Source organism: Leucopleurus acutus (assembly GCF_964270905.1).
Source record: "Leucopleurus acutus genome assembly, chromosome: 3".
Taxonomy (NCBI): Eukaryota; Metazoa; Chordata; class Mammalia; order Artiodactyla; family Delphinidae; genus Leucopleurus; species Leucopleurus acutus.
The window spans coordinates 104,012,408-104,035,499 of NC_139145.1; the positions used below are offsets into that span (position 1 = coordinate 104,012,408).

Consider the following 23,092-nt stretch of genomic DNA (forward strand, 5'->3'; position numbering starts at 1 on the left):
CAGAACTAGTTACATCAGAAAAAGTGGGCAAATTAAGACACTGTTAATGATTAAGATTCACTGGATCAAATGATAAATGAAACCAACATTTTAAAACAAAATACACTCCACTCCTTAAATAGCATGGCCCATTTAAAACACTTCTGGAAAGCAAAACCTGTGAATAAATAAATATGTGATAAACTGACTCCTGAACCCGTCACATCTAGTCATGTTTGGCAAATAAAGTGATGATGGGCTCAACTACCTCACCCAGATCCTGGGTGGAGGTCTGATCCTGGGGCTCCTTTGCGATGCTGCCCCAAGCGCTGTGCAGCCAGCTGATGCAATTCTCTCCACCTCTCTGTGGTCTGGCAACAAGATCTCAGATAGATATTACAAAATGTGGCCAAGGAAAGGTTGTGCTGACGAAGAGGGGACACTTCGTTTTTTTAATCAACTTGAAGACTATCAGCAGTCATGTATACTTTAAATTTTTAAATAATTTTTTATCCTAAAATTTGAGTGTTAGAATCCTTGAGATCCTCCAATGTCCTCCTTTTAGAAATGGGAATGGGCTCAGTAAAACTTTGAAGAGGTCTGTCCAAGCAAAAAAAATTTCTGAAGTTCAGAGAAAAAACATCTAAAATAGTTAAGTTAAAGGTAAGATAAACCTGTACTCTTTAACTTTAGAGATAATAACAATGTCATTCTTAAGTCCTGAACTGAATTTCTGAATCGTCTGAAATGTGATTACACTATACAGTTGATGCTTGAACGACATGTGGTTAGGGGCACCGACCCCCCATGCAGTCAAAAATCCGTGTATAATTTTATAGTCAGCCCTTTGAATCTGTGGTTCTGCATTCTCAAATTCAACCAACCTCAGACTGTGTAGTGTTAGTATTTATTGAAAAAAAATCCATATATAAGTGGACCCATGTAATTCAAACTTGTGTCGTTCAGAGTCAACTGTAATGCGAAAACAGGATTCCTACACTAGGGCTCTTTCACTACAACTCTGTATTGGACTGTAGTGAAGATTATAATGCACATTCTTTAAATCTTTCCCCCAATGATGCTACTGAGTATCATTCAACTCTGTAAGCCCAAGAAAGCAATAATATGCCCTCCATACCACTGTAACAGTTCCCTCCCTTTTATCCCTAACCATTTATGTGTTGAAAAAAACAAGGTCATTGTCCTTTGCAATGCTTCTCCAACTTTAAGGCATGTGCAAATTACCTAGGAATCTTGTTAAAAGGCAGAATCTGAACCAGCTGGCCCAGGGTAGGCCTGAGAATCTGCATTTCTAACAAGCTCTCTGAAGCTATCAATGCTACTGGTTTGCAGACCACACTTTGAGAGTAGGAAGGCTGTATAATTTCCCATATTCTGGATTTGCATGATTGATTATACAAGATGTGGTTTAATACATTCCTCTACTCCCTGTATTTTCTATAAACAGATGGAATAGAGGCTTACTCAAATTTGGGTTTGATTTTTTACAGGAATACTTAAAAGAGATGCTCTGTTTTTCCTACTGCATCACAGGATGCACATGAAGTCTTTCTCGGTGATGTTCTCTGGTCATTGGGTTTAGGTGCTGTCAGTCTGTTTCGTTCAGTATGAAGTTCCTATCAGTTTTCACTTAATGATTTTAAAATTGCAGCCATTGATGATCATAGCCTAGATTCACGGTTCCATTACGGATTGTAATGTGGTGATACACAAATATTATCATTCTTTCTTTACTAACTAGAATCCCACCAGTAATCAATTCCCCTCATCTACTATTTAGTTACTATGAAACACAATTCATACAGAAAAGATACTTACTTTAATTACCAAGCTCATTCCGTTTGTCCACACTAAGAGAGGGAAAATATCCAAATGGCCTTGCTTCAATTGTGGAGTCACTAAAACATATGCTGAGCCTATAGAAAGCAGGTCTCCCAAGTACAAAAATTGCTGAGCAGAAGAGCTCACACCCTCACTCTAAGGAAAACCCACCCTACAAAAGAGAGTATATCAGCTGCCGTTGCTTGATGGAATATCCCTTGAGAAATATCAACTCTGCTGACTCTAAACTTTCATATTTATCAAGAAACCTTCGGGTGTATAAACTGATTACCATTAGTGAATGTACTGCCCTTTGCAGAAAAATCAATCCTAACTATTGAGACACTCTTAATAGTTACATGGCATTCTGGCCTACAAATCCATTTCTTTTTAGTTTGGTTATCATGAGTCAGTTCTCCTGTACCTGGGGAAGCTGCTAAATTAATTTTCTTCTCTTGCAGAGCTGAAAGGTAATCCCTGGACTCGGGTAACCATCTCATGGAAAGAGTGGCTCACAAGTGTGGCCTAAGCTTCACTGTTTGAAATCCTTAAAGTTGATTTAACCATTACTGTGGTCCTTTTTCATCCTGCTAAACTTCTTGAATGAAGAGTCTTTTTAACCAGCTTTTCCCATTTTCTCATTATCCAAATCATCCTCTACTTCATGTGGGCCAATTTCATCCAACTAATATTGAGCATTCCAGGCGCTGTGCTAGGACTCAGAGAGCACTGAACAAAACCAAGTCCCTGCCTTCAGGGCTTATATCCCAGTGGATGAAAGAACGCAAACAAGCATAAGTATGTAGCATAATATTATGTGCTCCTATAGTGTTGAATTATGTCCCCCCACCCCCAAATGTGTTGAAGTCCTAACCCCCCAGGGACCTGTGAATGTCACCTTCCTTATTTGGAAATAAACTCTTTGAAGATGAAATCGAATTAAGATGAGGTCATATGAGATAAGGGTGAGCCCCCTCCTAATGACTGGTGTCTTCATAAGGGGGAAATCTGGACAGAGAGAGACACACACAGGGGAAACATCATGTAAAGATGCAGGCACAGACCTGAGTGCTGTAGCAGCAACCCAGGAACACCAAGGAGTGCCAGGAACCACAGAAGCTGGAAGAGAGGCACCGAACAGATTCTTCCTCAGAGCCTCCTGAAGGAACAAACTCTGCTAATACCTTGATTTCAGACTTCTGGCCTCTAAAACTGTGAGAGAATAAATTTCTGTTGTTTTAAGCCACCCAATTTGTGGAAATATGTTATGGCAGCCCTAGGAAATCAGTACAGCTCTGAAGAAAAATCAATCATGGTAAAGGGGTAAAGAATAACAAAGGGGTATGTTACTGACTTTTTCACACAAGGGAAGTCTTTCTGTGGAGGATAAATCGGAGCAGGGTGCTGGAGAGGGGCTGTGAGCTTCAAGATGAAGGAATGAGGTGAAGATGGCTATGGACAGAAGGAAGAACAGAGGCAAAGGAGGAAGCCACAAGCTGGGAGCGTCTGAGGAACATGAAGCTCATGCAGCTGGTGAGGAACAAGGAGAGTCTGGTTAAGACCAGATCTTGTGGAGCCCTGAGTGAGCTATGGTAAAGGGTTTGGCTTTTATCTTACTTGTGATGGGAACTATACTCAGGCAGATGCTGAAATGCCAAGGTCCCTAATGTTCCTCAATGGCAAAATCCACAGGCCTTTTTCCCTTGTTCATGCTCTTGAACTTCCAAAGCATACCACTCATTATTGCCTCCATCCTTATGAAACTGTCTCTTCTCTAGGTTTTAATAAAATCCCAGGGACTTCCCTGGCGGCATAGTGGTTAAGAATCCGCCTGCCAATGCAGGGGACACGGGTTCGAGCCCTGGTCCGGGAAGATCCCACATGCCATGGAGCAACTAAGCCCGTGAGCCACAATTACTGAGCCTGCGCTCCAGAGCCCATGAGCCACAACTACTGAGCCTGCGTGCCACAACTACTGAAGCCAACGCACCTAGAGCCCGTGCTCCGCAACAAGAGAAGCCACCGCAATGAGAAGCCTGCACACTGCAATGAAGAGTAGCCCCCGCTTACCACAACTAGAGAAAGCCCACACAGCAACGAAGACCCAACGCAGCCAAAACTAAATATAATTAATTAATTAATTAAAAAAAAAACACCTCCCTATTACAAGTACTGGGGGTCCTTTTAAGATGGCTGCACTGATCCTCCTGACTCACTTGCCTATAATCACGTCTTGACTAGCATTCTCTCCACTGGAACCCTCTTCCTCCTTGCCTGGCTGCATCCCTTTTTACCTTACGATCCAGTTTAAGTCCCTCAACATCCACAACTGTCATTTCATCCCACCTTGCTCTTGGAAAGATCCTCTTGCTAAAATAAATGGATTTTTAAAAATTGAGGTAATACATACAATGCAGCAGCATTCTTCAATTCTGGAAGAAATATAGACAATGCCTCTTTTGGGAAATGGACCTGTTCCAAAGAGAAGGAGTTTCACTTCCATTTTTTTTGTTTATTTCTTCAACTATATTAACAGTAGAGATTTTATATCCCCCACTGTTCAGTAGAATACTCTCTATACAACAGCTCTGTAATCAGTGTTAGGCTTTCCTTATTTATTTACTTACTTACTATGATTTGATAAGCAAATTTACCCACAGAAATACAATTCAGTCAGCCTACTATTAAGGATTTTTTTTTTTTAAACTTCTAGAACAAGTTTGCGACCTGGCTGTACACTGGAATCATCAGGAGAGTTAAAAAAACAAAACAAAACAAAACAAAAAACCCTCAAGCATCACCCCAGAACAATAAAATCAGAATCTCTGGAGGTAGGATTTAGGCACTAGGACTTTTTAGAGCACTCCAGGAGATTCCAATATGTAACCTACATTAAGAACCACTGCTCCAGGGCTTCCCTGGTGGCGCAGTGGTTGAGAGTCTGCCTGCCGATGCAGGGGACGCGGGTTCGTGCCCCAGTCCGGGAAGATCCCACATGCTGCGGAGCGGCTAGGCCCGTGAGCCATGGCCGCTGAGGTTGTGCATCCGGAGCCTGTGCTCCGTAACGGGAGAGGCCACAACAGTGAGAGGCCCGCGTACCACAAAAAAAAAAAAATGGAAATGTAAAATCAGATGCACCACCCTTCCATTTTGGGATGCCTCCTGAAAATTCCTATTCAGAATTGTTCTGAGATAGTTTGATGAGTGTAATTCAAGTATCCAAGAGCTGAAATGCAAAAGCCTATTCTAATTAACAGTGGAAACAACTTTGTGGCAGAGATTTAGCTCATCTCTGAAATTCCTCCTAGCTCTAACATTTTATGAGTTATAATTGTGGCTTAACTGTATTGTCCTCCACATCTCACACAGTCTCTTGCACATATTACCTTGGTCAGTAAACATACAAACAGATATAAGCAGGCATGGAAGCTAGGAGAGGCACTGAAAGCCAGGTCACAGTTTCTTTCCTGATGAATAGCACCTAAATTGCCCTAATTAGAAACTAACAGTCATGCTGACCTTGTCTCCACCTCCCTTGATCTCCTCATCTAATAGTAGAAGACTATCAGCTCTGTGTCCCTTCTTATATGTTTGTCTTTCTTCACTTCTGCTTTAGTTCAGGCCTTTACCATCTCTTGCCTGGACCTCTAATACAGAACAAATAAACTTCTCATGGCCAGATTCCCCCTTTCAATCCACTCTCCAGTCATCTCTCTAGAACACAAAACTTGATGTATCACTCTCCTTGACTAACAGAGCTTTGGAGACTAGCTTTCCGCTTCTTGCACCTTGCACCTCCCCTTCCCCCCACCCCAGCTCTAACCACTCCCAACTCTGCTACACCAGCTGCTGCATGTCATGGTTCCTTCTGCCTGGAAGGCCACACCCACATAAGCAAGCCCCCATCATCATTTAAGATACTATGCAAATGCCACTTCTGACCATTTACTCCATCCGAAATGGAGGTAGGCCTATCTCTTTTCTGTTTCCCAAGTACTACACTGCTTTTATTACCCTTTTAAAAATCATGTTGTAATTGTCAGTTCTTGCCTGTCTCCCCAGTAATTTCTTCAATTATCCATCCTTCTAGTATTTGTTAAGCAACCTCTGGGTCAGACCACCTACATAATGAGAATATAATAGCGAACAAAACAAAATCCCTGGTTTCGTAGTGCTCATAGTCTACTATGGGAAATGGAAAAAAATATACTTTATAGAGTGCCAGGTAGTGATTAGTGCAAGAAAAAATAAAGGCAGGAAACATGGGTGCTATTATGGAAAGAATGGTTGAATAAAGTCCTCCTGTATTTTGTAATATTTGAGCACAAACCTGACAAAGAGAAGGAAAAAGCCAGGCTGAGAACTAGGAAAGGATATATAGGGGAAAGTGTAATACAAGCAGAAGGATCTGTAAGTGTGAAGGCCTCTTTATTTGAAGACTTATTCACCTTTTCCTGCCCCATTACCAACCAGAGCCTGGCAAAAGTCCAATAAAAATTGGGAGAATTATTGCTGAGCTCATGGCCTAGTAAGGATATTACTCCAATTCACCTCTTTTTGCCTAGAGGAAAAATAAAACTGCAGAGAGTTCTGTACTTCCCTGTTGAGAACATCCTAACCAACAGTGGTCTTTTAAGGCCAGCTCAAATGCCACTGAACAATCCCTTCCATGCATATTCTCATAGCACCTAGTTTTTTACTTCCTCTGGGGTACATATCTCATTTGCTTTACATTGCAAACATTTGTGTACAGTTATTATCTTCCTTCAAATTGTTGGGAACCCAGATCATGACTTTTTTTTTTTTTAATTCTGTTTTTTTACACATCTTTTAGCTTGGGACTTGCACATAAGAATAACCCTGAACAGAGTGTCTGGATAAATTCTAACTAGGTTAGGCAAATATTCAGAAAGGCTACATCCTCATCGAAGACTTAAGGATTGTAGGGGAGGAGAATATACCTCTCCTTCTAAGAAGGCTTATTAGCAGCTGCCACAATAAGTGTTTTCCTAATTATCTTTTATAATGCTGTCTCATGGGTCTCTTTATAATTTTTCCTGGCTGAGCAAGGAGGTTAGTCAAGTTCTCAAGGGAATTTCTGAAGCCTAAATGGATGTTTCAACAGTGGGGAGATGCAGGATGGGAACAGGAACCTGGTGTTAATAGTGGGGGTGATTTCTGTGGCTGTTGGGGCCACGCCCAGGCATTATCCACTTTTCCCGTCCTCTCAAGGTGCGGCTGCCTCCACCTTTCCTCAGTTGAGCCTTTTTCCCAACTTTCTTTGCTCTCTTCCAAGAGTGGACAAACAATGTAAAACAAAGGAGGGTAGGTGAACGAATATATAATTTAATTTTTTAGAAGACAGGAAAAATCTTATCAACAACACCTCTCCCCCATGATACAGGGTAAAGTGCTAACAGTTAAGAAAACGTACTGAATAGTCTGTCCTTAGCTGCAAGTCTGCGGCAATGACTCGTGTTTGAACCAATCATACCAAAGGAATTGGAAATCTACCATCAGTAAGAGTATAAATTCCATTCTCACTGCAAACAGTCCTAGGAAGTGGAGACTAGGTAAAAATTGGAAGCGACAATTTTAAACGATTGTGAAGGGATTAGGAGAAGGGGACGTAAAGCTATCTCCCAAAGCCCCTCAATCCAGAGGCTCTTTAATCTCCACTCCTGACTTCCCCCACCTTCTCCATGTGCCCCTTTAACTCCCCACTTACCCTCTCCAACTCCTCCCAAGCCCTCAATTGCCTCCTCTGTTACCTGCTCACTAAGTCTCGAGGCTTGGAAAACTGTGCAACCGAAGTGCCGGCCGGCAAGGAAGGGGTGCGGACAGAACGTTCCGACGCTCCGGTGCTGGTTCCACCTCTGGAGAAGCGCGCTCCGCCCTCCACGCGGCCTCAGAGCCGCGTTCAAACCCAACCAATTAGCCCCACCCACTCCCTAGCTAGGCCCCGCCCTCCTGGCAAAGAGCTTTTTAGCCCTTGGCGGGCGCCGTAGTCGTCCAACCCCCTTGGCCTGACTCTTTCTGCGCCAGCTGGAAGTGCGCACATAGCGCGCGGTGGGTGGGCTGCCCTGCTCCCTCCCACGCTCAGCTCTCGGCCTCTGCCGTCAGACCCCCAGAGGTGGGAAGAGTTATCACTTTCTTGATCTCTCGTCTACTGCATTGGCCCCTGCGTTAACGCTCCCTTGTGCTACGGCCAGTGAGGCTGCGATTGTTCCAGCGCCCCGGTGCGAGGAGAGCAGCTCCTGCTCTCTGCGGACCTGGCAGGAGGGTGCGGGCGGACGCTGCAGGCAGAGTCTCCGCGCGTCTTTCCTCCTCCTGGTTCTCCCCGCAACCCCATCCGCATCCCCCGCCCCCTCCTTGCTCTGCGGTTTCTCCCGGGCTGCGGGCAGACCGCTCCATACAGCTGCAGCGCCCGAGTCTGGGCAGCCTGCGGGAGGCACACACGCCCACACCCACTCCACCTGGCCGCATTCTTGCCCAGCATGTCTGCGCTTGAGTGGTACGCCCACAAGTCCCTGGGCGACGGCGTCTTCTGGATTCAGGAACGCTTCTATGAGTCTGGCAACCGCGCCAACATCTGGCTGGTGCGCGGCTCCGAGCAGGACGTGGTGATCGACACAGGCCTGGGGCTGCGCAGCCTCCCGGAGTACCTGTACTCCTCCGGCCTCTTGCAGGACCGCAGGGCCAAAGAGGATGCGGCGTGCCGGCCACTGCTGGCTGTGGCCACCCACGTGCACTTCGACCACTCCGGCGGCCTCTACCAGTTCGACCGGGTGGCGGTGCACCACGCCGAGGCCGAGGCGCTGGCTCGCGGGGACAACTTTGAGACCGTGACCTGGCTCTCCGACAGTGAGGTGGTGCGGGCGCCGAGCCCGGGCTGGAGGGCCAGGCAGTTCCGAGTGCAAGCGGTGCAGCCCACCCTCATCCTGCAGGATGGTAATGGTCCCTCAGGGGCGCGCGTTCTCTCATTAAGGGAAGGGACTGGGGAGAAACTGTCCGAGGGGTGCTTGTTGCACAAGTGCTTGGCTGTAAGGTGTCACATTGCAGAAACACTACTTCTGTTTCTCCCTTCCCTGAGTCAAAAGCCCACTCGACCATAGAGTCTTTGGAAGGCCACTGCAGCCTTCCTACCAGAGACAAGCTCCGGCACCTTGTAGTAATGCTGAGTACTCGACTGAAAGCCGGCCCCACCCGCTAGTCAGTTTCCTGTGTAACGTACGGTATGTAGTAACGCTATAGAGACTTCTGACTAGGATTCCCATTCTTTTCCCGAACACAAGTCTGACATTTCCAGGCACTTTTCTAGCGAAAAGACTCTTAAGGAATGGTGCCTCATGGAGAGTGCATGTCATGTTCTATGCTTTTGAGAACTGCTGACTTCATCGGCCGGGTACGAACAATTCCCACCTGTAGGCTTAGAAAGCCGTTAAAGAGCAGTGGTTCTAATATGCTCATGCATCTTTATCTTTCAGATAGGTTTCTGTTCTTGATGTTGCCTCACAAGAAAAAAAGCTTGATTGTGAACATAAAAAGTAGAATGTGTCTGAGTCTTATGACAGCTCTCTATTCTGGTTGAAAGCAAGGCCTGAGAAAGATTAATAAGGAGGCTATTTCCCGTAATGGTGAAGTATGTGGACTAATGCTTAGATAACCTTGGGCCTCTTTGGCTCTGTGAAAAGCAGGATGGGGTTCAGAAAGAAACTAATGGAATAAAATAGTGTAGGGTTCCAGCCCTTCCAACCTCACACAGTCACTTAAATAATTAAGCCAGTTGGTCACAGCAGTGATATTTGTCTATTAATTTCGTTTTTGTTTTTAGAATGCTTCTGTTGATTTTATCCTCACAACACATTTGAAGTGAGGCTACTGACGCCCAATTAAATGGCTTGTCTAGAGTCCACAGAGCAAGATACAGATAAAAGCTAGGATTGCAACCCAGGCACAATAGATCAAAGCATGCAGATCATACATAAATCCTACCCCATAAATATATTATGGTAATTCTGAGTAGGAGGTGAAACCCTCTTTCCTTTCTATCTTGAAACTCTTTTATTTGCCAAATTAATTTATTAAACTGTTCCCCTACGAGGCAGAAAAATCCAGTTGCTGCAGTACAATAAGTCTCACTTTTATGACCAACCAGTATGACAAATAATGAAGTACTTTACAAAAATGAGTTTATCTTACAGATGTGATCTTGATCACTTGAGGCATAAGAAATAGAAAGCAAGATTCTATACCTCACACCCCACTTAAACAGTCTTTTCATTAAAATTTTAAATCTAAAGATTAAAAAAAACAATGGTTTAGATGGGAGTCTTACATTACGTGACAATTTGAGATGAAAGAAAACTAAATTTACATTAAAGGTACTTTTAATTGCTGTATTCCTTGATGGAATTGATACTTTTAAAGGTAGGATTTCCATGCAGTTGATGGGTATTCAGACTAAATTAACACCCAGCCCCCCCCAAAAAAAAAGTTTACATTAGTATTTAAAATATATTTAAATTGTCTAAATGAATAAATGACTTTTGATTTATTTACTTTTGCTTCTGTGCCAGAAATAGGAAATGATGAAAGAACGATAGGAATTATTGTTTTATAGATGAAGAATCCACACGGGCTTGAATATCATACCTGAAGTCACATAGTTAGGGAAAGAGCTCGGACTGGAAACCAGGTTTCCTAAATCCCAGTTGATGCTGGAATTACAGGATTTTGGAGTTGCAAGGAACCTGCAAGCTACCTTTGTGGTGCTTTAAGCCTTTGAAAGTGTGAAATGAAAGGTTAATATTTACTAAAAACTTTGAAGGTGGTAATACTGTGTTAAATTAAAAATTGTTTTTCATTAGGAGCTGGATGTCTCACCCTCTCAAGTAGTATCTAATATCCTCTTTTCTCAGGAATATTAATTTCCTGTCTCTTCTGAATGGTGTGGCCTGCTAACTTGATATTATCATAATCCAGGTACCTGGAAGGAAATAGAAAATATTTATATTAAAAACTCATACACAGTTACGTACACACGAACCGTACATACCTAACAGCATGAAGTCTTCATTGTTTTGGTTAGAAAATAAGGAGGCTGAATTCATTAGCTTATTACATTTCATTTAGTGTATTGATGACCACCTGTCGTGGAGAAGCATAAATCTGTGCAGTGTATCACTAACCCAAAAGCTTACTTGTGTATAAGGGACAAGGAAGACAAGGAGAGATCATCATCCAGTGCATGCATCATTTTTGATGGAAAAACAAGTCGCCCTACTAATAGTGAAATCATATCTTCCTATAAGAAGATAGCAATAAACCCTAAACTGATACAGCACATTCTTCTTGAATGGGCACACATCATTCTGCCTGTTTTTCACAATAGGCAGGCATTTTGGCCCCTACAGTACATGTTTAAACAATTTTCCTAGAGTCATCAAGATATTAGAACAGTTGTTTCAGGTGAACTTAAAAATCATTTGGGGAGGTTAAAAACAAAAAATGGATTCCAGAAAGGTAGCAGATTGAACGAACACATCTAATTTGACTCCCTCTCAAAATCCCACTAAGATTACAGCAAATGCACCATGGTTTGTCTATTTGCTTTATGTATAAATCCACATTGAGGTTCTGTTTTGGATGCTGGAGAGTAAATGTGATGACTGAGTTAGCAGTTTTATCCTATGCCAGCAATAGAAAATTGAGAGCCAATCCAGTTTGCACTGCAGCAGACTTAAAAGGCTCAGGAATTAGCAGTAGCTGGTACCTTAGTTGGGGCAAAGGGAAGAAAACTAAAATAAGTAGAATTGGTTGAAAGCCATTTAAGAAGCTGTTAAAACTCTGAACTTTTCTCCCTAAGTGAATGCTCCTCTCCCCGGAGTTAGTTTGTTCTCTGGCAAGAATAAAGTAAAGGGGTTTCTTTTTTTTTTTTTGGCTGCGCCATGCAGCATATGAGATCTTAGTTCCCTCACCAGGGATTGAACCCATCCTGCAGTTGAAGCGAGGAGTCTTAACCACTGGACCACCGGGGAAGTCACAAGCAAAGGGGTTTCTTGATTGAGGGATGCCAAGTACTAATGAGCTCAGGAGTTCAGATGGAAAATAGGGATAAGTGTATGTGTATGTATATATACAAATATAGATAGATAGATAGATAGATAGGTAATATATATGTTCTTTACTAGTTTCCCAGAAGAATGAGAGTCAGGCCGTTACCGCTCCCCCACCCAAGTAGGAAACTAGAAGAATCTTATCTGGAAAATCTGCCCAGCCCTAGAGGAAAGACTAAGATGCTGATTCCTAAGTAATCCTTGGCTTGAACTTTCTACAGTGAAGCCTAGATCACCAGGCCCCATGCATGTGCTTCAGACAACTTTTTCATTATCCCCCCCACTCTTAAACAGACAACCAAGCATTATAAAAAATCTGAGAAAATCCTCTCACGTGAAATCAAATACTAAAACAGCGTAAAGCAACTTGAGAGGAGAGGGCAATCATTAATATCATCAGGGGATAACAGAATCTATTGCATTCAAGATATCTGAGAGACAACAGGATGCCTTAAAAATAAGCAGCAGACAGAACAATATTCACACTCATAAAAGAACTCTTGGAATTTAAAATGTCAGAAATTATTTAGTAGAATATCTGGAAGATAAAGTTGAAAAACATACAAAAGGAACAAATAGGCAAAATGAAAAGTAGGAGAGAACCAGTAAAGGACCAGTGTGAAAAATCTGACATTGGAATAATAGGAGCACAGACAGAGCAAATAGAGAAAGTAGAGGAAAAGAAACATAGCAGAGAAAATTCAAGAAAATATCCCATGATTAAGGGATGTAAATTTCCAGATTGCAAGAGCCCACGGAGTTCCCTGCAGAATGGATGAAAACACATCCAACCCAAGGCACATTATTATAAAATTTCAGAACACTGGGATCAAAGAAGAGTCTATGGGCTTCCAAATTTAAAGAAAAAAAGGTCATCTAGATCATAATGGCTTTGGAGCTAGAAAAGAAGAGCTGTACTTTATCTGACTAAAACTGATTTCCAACTTAGAATTCTAACATCCATTCCACTATCAATCAAGTTCTCAAAAAGTCCCGCATGCTATTACTTAGGAAGATACTAAGATATACCTTTATCCTGTTTACTCCCTTCAAAATAAGGGAGTAAACCAAGAGGAAGCTATGGAGTAAAGGAAACAGGAGATCTAATGCAAGAGAAAGTTGAAAGGAAGCATCAGGATGATGGCAAAGGATGACACTGACAACGATAGAACCTCAGGCACAGAGTGTTCCAGATCTAAGCAGTTGAATCATTACTCTTGAGGGGTGAAAGGATGAGAAATGTATATATGTGTGCTGATGGTAGGTGGACAGAGAGGAGTAAAAAGAGCTACTAAAAATCCTTATATTTCATAGTGGCAGTCAATGGACAACATCTAAAATTTAAAAACCAAGAAATGGTAATACATGAACGAAATCAGTAGAGTATATCTAATTGGGAAAACAAGAAATGGAGTATAAATATTATTTACATAACTGTATCTAGTAGAGGCAACTACAAGAAGAAGTTGCTAAAATTGTTAAAAGTTGTTGTCTCTTGGGAGCAGAATTGGAGATAGAGCCAGGATGGCAAAGAATATTTTAAGCCCTTCTGAAGTATTTTATTTGAAATATGTACATCTAGTTTGTTAATTAAAAATGAAATAAAAATTAAAAATTGGGGATGCCAAGATGGGAAAGGGTATTTGAGAAGCCAAGAGAAGTCTAGTATGGTTGGAATCTGGTGACAACTGGGTTAACGTGAGGGCTTGGAAGGATAGTGTGTGTATATATATATTTTATATATATTTATATATGATATATGTATGATACATTTCATAGGCAGTTTTGGTTATTATAAGAGAGGTCTTGATGAAATTATATGTGAGCATTATAAGCATAAGGGAGGCATTTTTAAAGCCATAGGGTAATGGCAGATCTAGTAATATTCAGTCACTATGGCCTTATCAATTGCTTATAGTTGGTGTCCATTTTGATAGGTGGGTGCTTATGTCTTATCTGTTGCTAAGTATTTTGAGTATCACCTTGCCTTGAATATCAAAAACCCATAAGACTCTACTCCTCCATCGGTAATTCTCTAGAGCTCCTTTTTTAGCATCGAACTTCCCTCATTCCTTTCCTTTCTGTATATTTATTAAACAATCTGTCTCCAACAGTTCTATTATTAAATCAACTTAGCTATAATTTCATTCACCTTACTTGCCAATCATACAGGAAATGGCAGTGGTTTGTGATCCCCGAAGCACTTTAAATCTGGAACAATTATCCTGTGAAGGAATCTGGCCCCTTATGACTAGAATGTGGGGAACTTTGGGAGTGAGTACCTGATTCCATTTTAATGTAATTTTTGGATTCAAGGCAAGACCAGAACAATCCCTACTCCCATCCCGGGCCCCACTGATCTGTTTTGTGTCACTATAGTTTTGTTTTTCTGAAAATTTTCTACAAATGTAATCATATAATATATTTTGTGTCTTTCATTTGGCATACTGTTTTGGAGATTCATCCGTGTTGTTTTATCTATTAATAATTCCTTTCTATTGCTGAGAAATAACTCATTTATGGATATAACACATTTTATATATTCACCTGTTGAAGGAAATTTGAACTTTCTAGTTTGAAATTGTTATGAATAATGCAGCGTGAAAATTTGCATACAAGCCTTTGTGGTGGATGCATGCTTTCATTTCCTTGGTAGATAGCTAGAAATGGAATTCCTGGGTTGTATGGCAAATGTATGTTAAATGTTTAAGAAGGTGCCAAACTGTTTTCCAAAGTGCTATACCATTTTACATTCCCAAGTGCAGTGTATAAGAAATCCAGTTTCTCCACATCTCTGTCAATGCTTGATTCTGTCAGTCCTTTTGATTTTAGCCATTCTAGTGAGTATGTAGTGGTATTTCATTGAGGTTTAATTTGCATTTCCCTAATGACTAATGACATTGAGGTTTAATTTGCATTTCCCTAATGACTAATGACATTGAGCATCTTTTCAGGTACTTATTTGCTATTCAAATATCTTCTTTGTTTAAGGGTCTATCAAAATCTTTTCTCTTTTTTAAAAATTGAAAAATTGTTTTCTTATTGAGTTGTAAGTGTTCTTTATATATTCTGAATTCAAGTCCTTTATCAGATATACATTTTGCAAGTATTTTCTCCCAGTGTGTGGCCTGCCTTTTCATTTTCTTAATAGTATCTTTTTAAGCAAGGAAGTTTATAACTTGGATGAAGTCCAATTAGTCTATTTTCCTTATGTTCTATGCTTTTTGTGTCATATCTAAGAGCTCTATGACTAGCCCAAGATCACAAAGATTTTCTTCTGTTTTTTTTCTTTTGCTGGAAGCTCTCACATTTAGGATTATGATCCATTTTGAGTTAATTTTTGTTAATATTGTGAAGTAAGGGTTGAGAGGTGCCTATTGTTTATTTGCATATATATATATATCCAAAGTATTCCACTCTAATTTGTTGAGGAGACTATCCTTTTACCCAGTGAATTATATTAGTTGATACTTTTGTCAAAAATCCACTGACCATGGGCTTCCCTTGTGGCGCAGTGGTTGAGAGTCCGCCTGCTGAAGCAGGGGACACGGGTTCGTGCCCTGGTCTGGGAAGATCCCACATGCTGCGGAGTGGCTGGGCCCGTGAGCCATGGCCGCTGAGCCTGCGCGTCCGGAGCCTGTGCTCTGCAACGGGAGAGGCCACAACAGTGAGAGGCCCGCGCACCGCAAAAAAACACTGACCATATATGTGAGTGTTTTCTTCTGGACTCTAGTCTCTTTCAATGATTATGTCTATCATTTAGCCAGCACCACACTCTCCTGATTATTGCAACTTTGTTATAACTCTTGAAATTAGAAAAGTCCTCCAACTTTATACCTCTATTTCAAAATTGTTTTGGCTATTCTAGGTCATTTGCATTTCCATATAAATTTCAGAGCCAGATTTTCAATTTCTGTAAAAAAGCATGTCAAGGTTTTGATTGAGATTCTTGAATCTATAGATCTACACTGACCATTAAAGTAGTCACTAGCCACATGTAGCTATCTAATACAAATTTAAATTAATTAAGATTGATTAAAATTAAAAATTTAGTTCCTTGTTGCACTAGCTTTATTTGAAGTACCATTAGCTACACGTAGCTGGTGGCTACCATATTGGACAATGTTGATACAGATAATGTTGTTCCATTATCCTAGAAAGTACTATTAGACAGTGCAGTTATAAGAAAACCTGGATTTAATTACCATCCTAACAGCTTTGAGTCTTCCAATCAATGGATATGGCACGTTTCTCCTTTTGCTTAGATCCTCTTTAATTTCTCTTGAAAGTGTTTCTGTAGTTTTCAGTGTACAAATATAACAAAACACCTTTTTCATGTGCAATTGAAAAGAATGTGTACTTCACTGTTTTGGTGTAAACTATTTTATATATGTCAGTTAGGTCAAGCTGGTTGATAGTGTTGTTCAGGTCTTCTGTATCCTTACTGATTTTCAATCTACTTGTATTATGAATTATTCAGAGAGGACTATTCAAATCTCTAAGCACAGTTGTTGAACTGTTTATTCTTATTTTAATTATGTCAGTTTTTATTTGAAGAATTTTTAGTCTCTATTTTAGGTACATATGCATTTAGAATTTTTTTTCATGTATAGCCTTTTTTTTTAATGTATAGCCTCATAAAATGTACCTCTTTCCTCTAGTAATATTCTTATATAAAAATCCATTTTGTCTGACAGTATTGCCACTCTAGTTCTCTTATTGTTAATATATTTTTTTAAATTAATTTATTTATTTTTGGCTGTGTTGGGTCTTCATTGCTGCACACGGGTTTTCTCTAGTTGTGGCTAGCAGGGGCTACTCTTAGTTGCAGTGCACTTCTTCATTGTGGTGTCTTCTCTTGTTGCAGAGCTTGGGCTCTAGGCACGCGGGCTTCAGTAGTTGTGGTGTGTGGGCTCAGTAGTTGTGGCACATGGGCTTAGTTGCTCCATAGCATGTGGGATCTTCCCGGACCAGGGCTTGAACCCGTGTCCCCTGCATTAAGTTAAGGCGGATTCTTAACCACTGCACCACCAGAGAAGCCCTTATTGTTAATATTTATATGGTATAATTTTTCAAACTATTTTTGTCTTTGATTTTATAGTTCCTCTCCTGTAGACTGCATACATATCTCACTTTTTAATCTAGACTGACAATCTCTGCCTTTGATTAGAGTGTTTATCCCTTTCATATTTAATATAATTATTGATATGGCTGTATTTAGGTCTGCCATTTTGTTATCTGTTTTCTATGTCTCATTTCTTGTTTATGTCTTTGTTTTTCCTTTATTTTCTTCTTTTATGTTAACAATTCCTGATTATTACACCATTTTAATTTCACTGTTAATTTTAGCTATATTTCTTTGATTTTTTTCTGTATATGTTTGCACTAGAGATAACAATATGAATATTTTAACTTATTATGATTTACCTAAGTTAGTACTGATTTAAATCCAGTAAAACAGCAATTTGTATTCATATAGCTCAGTTTCCTCCCCACTGTCAAATAACTGGGAAGAGTGTGAGATTTTACCGTACTTGCAGGTTAGTAAGTTAGCCTGCCCCAGTTTCATGGATTCTGACAGAAGACATGAGGTTCCTGGGTCAGAGACTAAGAACAGTTTATTACAGCAATACCAGTAGCCAGAGCATCATCATTTGTACCCATTCCTCAGGTCTTAATTTCCACAGAGTGACAAAACAGGGCAAAAATATAATACTGTTCACTAGAGCACCATTCATGAATTGTGTCACCAGATACTAGTACAATGGATATTCTGAAAAATGAGGTTTTTGGTCAAATAACTTTGAGAAACTATACAGCCACATCTCCCTTGTGTATATCCACAATGTACATTAGCATATTAAATGTACATTAGCATATCTTGCAGAAAAGAAAGGTGCTTAATTTTCTTTGAAGGAAGAGTTTTCAAAATTATTTGACCACAGAATCTTCTTTTCTTCTTTTCTTTTATATATTATAACAACCAGCAGAAATTGTGTTTCACTGTTTACTTTGGCAAACACCGGTCTAGCAAACAACAGAAGTGAAATATAGGCAACTTATTTTAAATCATCAATAAGAAGTAGGTATTTTTAAAATAAAACTAAAATAAGTTCATCCTTCCCAACATCTTTGAAACTGTTGTGTTCTTCTATTCTTTAAGTGATTGAAGTCAAATATATAACATGTTTATCTGTAAATTCTGTTTCCATTTTTAGGGGATGTGATCAACCTTGGTGACAGACAGCTCACTGTTATGCACATGCCTGGTCATTCTAGGGGCAGTATTTGCTTACATGACAAAGACCGAAAGATTCTCTTCAGTGGAGACGTCGTGTATGATGGATCACTGATTGACTGGCTCCCATACAGCAGGATAAGTGACTATGTTGGAACCTGTGAACGTCTGATAGAATTAGTGGACAGAGGTCTGGTAGAGAAGGTGCTTCCTGGGCACTTCAATACCTTTGGTGCTGAAAGGCTTTTTCGATTGGCTTCTAACTATATTTCAAAAGCTGGGATATGTCACAAAGTTTCTACTTTTGCCATGCGATCTCTTGCAAGTTTAGCCCTACGTGTAACAAATTCTAGGACCTCGCCCTAGTATTTAATTCTATAAATTAATACAATTAATTCTGTGTTGTTTAAAATAGTGAGCATTTTAAGAAGTGCTTTTTTACTGCTATCATGTATTAGAGAAAAAAAGGTTGAGAATGAATAAGCCAAAAATGGAACTTCTTAAATTTTTTTCCAAATAAGAAACCACTTAAATAAGATTATAATTTGCCAAAGCTTGTAATTTGCCATCATTCTGTAATATTTGTTCTAGAAATGATATAGAGGTATATGGGGAAGCAAGGAGGCATTTTGCAGTAAGAGAAAGAACTATCCTTGCGTCTCATTTCGCTCATTTTATTTCCTAGGTGACCTAGAAAAAAGAGCATAAAGAGTTTTATGTTTATACTCTGAACTTGATATTTTTAATATATTATTTGAAGATAAAGGTTTTTGGGTTTAAAGTACATTAGAACTCAAAACTTAAACTAACATTTAGAATGACAGCTAAAACAATCCATTGTTATGGTACAGAATTTTTTTTTTTTTTTTGCCTCTCACTGTTGTGGCCTCTCCCGTTGTGGAGCACAGCCTCCGGACGCATAGGCTCAGCGGCCATGGCTTACAGGCCCAGCCGCTCCGCGGCATGTGGGATCCTCCCGGACCGGGGCACAAACCCGTGTCCCCTGCATCGGCAGGCGGACTCTCAACCACTGCGCCACCAGGGAAGCCCCTATGGTACAGAATTTTTATGCTTCATTTTATTTATTCTTAATGTAATTATAGTGTACATTATGTGTTATGTAATTTTACGTACAAAAAGTACAATGAATTTTGTTTTATTGTGAAGCTTTAAATATAAATTGCAGAGTGCTTCAGTAAAAAGAAACTACTATATATTGTTGTTTGTTATTATGTAAGTGTAATACTTTCAATTGTAAAAGTGAAATTCAAATGTCTGTAATCTAACTATAAATTGTCAGATTTCTCAAAAGGACACTGTCAGGCAAATTTGAAAATATACACATTAAGAGTAATTTTAAAATTATATCCTATTTTAATAATAACAGCTATAATAAACAAAATTTTTCTTTTTAAATAGCAGCTTTAGTATATGTGTCATATTTTATAGTACCAAACAACATCCTAATATAAACCATTCTTTTACTTAACATAACATACATATTTGCCACAGAAGGCTTTTCAAATCAATTGCAAAATGTGCATTAGATATTGACTTAGAGTGAATTGCCTTTTTTATCCTGATTCACAACACCTATTCCTGTTCAGTATTCTTTGTCTTGAATGAAAAGAAGTCTACATTTATAAAGATATAGGAAAGATTATCCCACTATTTAGTAAAATGTTTTAGTTTCGTACTCTTAATAATTTATTGAAAAGCCTTTTGGAATATTTCATGAGGGTTTTTTAAACAGTTTTTTCACTGCCTTTTTATTATTGACATAGCCTAAACCAAACTCAGATAGCTTTGGAAATCAGATTTTTTAGTATTAAGAAGGTCCAGCAATTTTGTTTTCTGAAAAAATATGAAACTTTTCCTACCCAACACCCCACTCAGGTTCTTTAGTCTTTTATTCATTCAACACACACACACACCCCACATGCATACACACAGTCACATACATACATGCATACATTGTGCTAAACACTGTGGAAGCTTAAAAAGTCAGAGACTATATCCTAGCTGGAAGTAGAAGACAAACAAAACTTGAATAATAGTATATGCAGGTTGAAGTTAATACAAATTACACATGAGTGTCAGGGACATAAATGGAGGGGTGTGAAGTTTGGTTAGGGAAAGGTTCCTGGAGGAGGAGTTTTTGAGTCAGATTTGGAAGGATGATTTGTTGGGTGGTGAGGGTAGAAAACAAGAATGGGGTTATTTCTGCATCCTCAGTGCTAAGAATAGGGATGGAAGTATTGCTGTCTAGAGTAGGCTATTCCTTGTGTCAATTCAATTTTCCGGTGTCTTAGATCTTCTAAACACCAAGCATTTAGCATGAGAAAGATGGGTCTGTGACTGTGTATATAAGAATCATCCTTATGACAGACAAACTGTACTGCCACATGCCACAAAATGAACTTACTTAAAATCAGCAAGGAAGCCATGGTTGTTGAAATGAAGAATATCATGGGAATTTCTCTATGACAGTCATTCAAGGCAGTAGGTCTGTTTTAATAGTGCAACATCAAGAACATAGATTTGGTTCAGGGCAACTACAAACTATATCACTTAATGAGCCTTAAATATAGCCATTATTTTTATATCAATAGCACAAGAGAAAACCAAAAGTCCTTAACCATTGACCATTTTATCATATTTTAGGACTTTTTAAAAAAATCAGGTTATAGTAGGCACTAAGTTTTATTGAAAAATATTTAAACCTGATGAAGGCTTTCCTTATTTCTTAAAAGTGCGATTTTTTCAAAGCACATTGCACATTGATTTTATTTTTAAATTTCCCAGGTTTTTTTTCCCGGTTTTTCAAATTGTACCAAAACATAAGACTGTGATATTTTGCTATGGCTTCAATGTGGGTAAATTAGGGAAAGGATGTATCATTCATTTAGTGCCCATGCTATGCATTTTAAAATAGGCATTATTTAATTTAATCCTGGCCCCAGTGCCAAGAAGTAATTGACCAGCCTAACACAACTTTGGACAAAGCTGGTAACTGAACACAGGTCTGTCTGCCTCCCAAGCTGAGCTCTTTCTCTTATACCTGCACAATAACATAAAACTGGCAAAGTGTATTTTTACTTCTCAAGATGCCACATGTGCCAAGAATAAATCAAGTGATGTTAAAGCATAATAGCATATTTTAAAGAAGCTTTGAAAATATATATTTTCACCCTGACAGTGACCCTTGTTGTAATTTATGGTTTGGAGAAATAATATTATGTAAGTATAATTCAAAGTTGTCAAAACCTAAGACATTTAGAAATAATTTTTATTATTCATTTTGTTAATAACTTAATTTTTGGAAATTCAGTTCCCTTATTTGGTGTTTCCTTTTAACTGAGAAGTCTAAAACAAACAAAACCTTGTGTGTTATCCTGATATAGTTGAATAAATGATTATGTGTCGTTGTTCTTATATGGATAGCAATATGAATGTGACATGCACAAATTGTCCTCTTATAATTTTCAGATAAGTGTAAGTAAACATTTATGTGATAACTATTAAAGTGGACATTTTATTTCAATCTATAGTTGGTATTTTTTATAATGTTAGCAAATTTCCATTTAATGTCTTGCAAGGTTATTTTCTATGTGAAGTGCAGTTTTGAAAAGCTTGTAATAAATAAGCTGAAATCCCTAGGGAAGGATAGAGAACCCAGAAACTGAATAATACCTGTATAAGCCTTAAGTAGTTAATAAATATAGCATTTCAAATAAATGGATAAAAGAGGGACTATTTAATATATATTTCAATTGTTGATGTGGGAAAAAAGGCCCCTGCCATCATAAAAATAAATTCCAAATGGATTAAACATCTAAATGTAAAAAGCAGAATCACATGTGTATTGAAAGAAAATTTTAATCATGTTTAAGACATTAGGATAGGGAAGATCTTTTCTATATAGAAACAAAAAGCAAAACTATATCAAAATTTAAAATGTCTTAGAACTCGGATGTCATAATGAAAGTTAAAGAGGGAGAGAAATTTAAAAATATTCCTAACTTGTGTAACAGAAAAAAATTTAAAGCAAATACAAAGCATGCCTACAAATCAACAAGAAAAAGGTAAACTAATGTATGGGAGGAAAAACCTTTCCTTTACCCTCTTAGATTCTGAGGCTGGGCCTGAGAATTAAACTTACAAAAGAGATTAACAGGAGCAAAGCACAAATTTTTTTTGACGTTAATATTTTTACATGTACACAGAGGTTAATATATATGAAATATAAACCCAAAGGAATGGATAGGCTTGAGCGCATGTATACCATTTTAGCAAAGAATGACAAACTGGAGAATGAAGAGACAGGAAAAAGGGGCTTGAGCTAGGGTTGGTAAATTGTGGAAACTAGTGAAATACAACTTTTTTAATTTTTGGCTGTGTCAGGTCTTTGCTGCTCACGGGCTTTCTCTAGTTGTGGCGAGCGGGGGCTACTCTTCGTTGCACTGCTAGGGCTTCTCCTTGCGGTGGCTTCTCATTGCAGAGCACGGGCTCTAGGTGTGCGGGCTTCAGTAGTTCTGGCATGTGGGCTCAGTAGTTGTGGCTCGCAGGCTCCATAGTTGTGGCGCACGGGCTTAGTTGCTCCACAGCATGTGGGATTTTCCTGGACCAGGGATCAAACCCGTGTCCCCTGCATTGGCAGGCAGATTCTTAACCACTGTGCCACCAGGGAAGTCCCAGGGTTATTTTAATGGATTTTTTTAATACAGATTAATCTTGATGTTGGATCCCTATCTCCAGTGATAAGAATGTTCTCCTCGTCCTCGTACAGGGAGGGCATCTTTCTCAAGGGAAATTTTATGCCCTGCTTTGGGTAGTAAGGGGGAAGTCAGAGAGCCTTTCCTGTATTTGCTTTTTCTCAATTGCCTTCAGCTTACAGCATGCCACAGTGATATAT

The 23,092-nt window shown here is 39.4% G+C and overlaps 1 protein-coding gene across 1 annotated transcript; it reads left to right on the plus strand.

Moving 5' to 3' along the window:
• The first annotated feature begins 8,082 nt into the window (after positions 1 to 8,082).
• Positions 8,083 to 18,584, plus strand: MBLAC2 (metallo-beta-lactamase domain containing 2). Its single transcript, XM_082836343.1, has 2 exons — positions 8,083 to 8,772; positions 18,158 to 18,584. Exons 1-2 carry the CDS (start codon positions 8,319 to 8,321, stop codon positions 18,541 to 18,543), a joined length of 840 nt encoding a protein of 279 aa, XP_082692469.1. The 5' UTR covers positions 8,083 to 8,318; the 3' UTR covers positions 18,544 to 18,584.
• The last annotated feature ends 4,508 nt before the right edge of the window (positions 18,585 to 23,092 follow it).

Coding starts and splice junctions, on each gene's coding strand:
- MBLAC2 (XM_082836343.1), top strand. CDS start 8,319: ATGTCTGCGCTTGAGTGGTACGCCCACAAGTCCCTGGGCGACGGCGTC. Junction 8,773..18,157: donor CACCCTCATCCTGCAGGATG/GTAATGGTCCCT, acceptor TTCCATTTTTAG/GGGATGTGATCAACCTTGGT.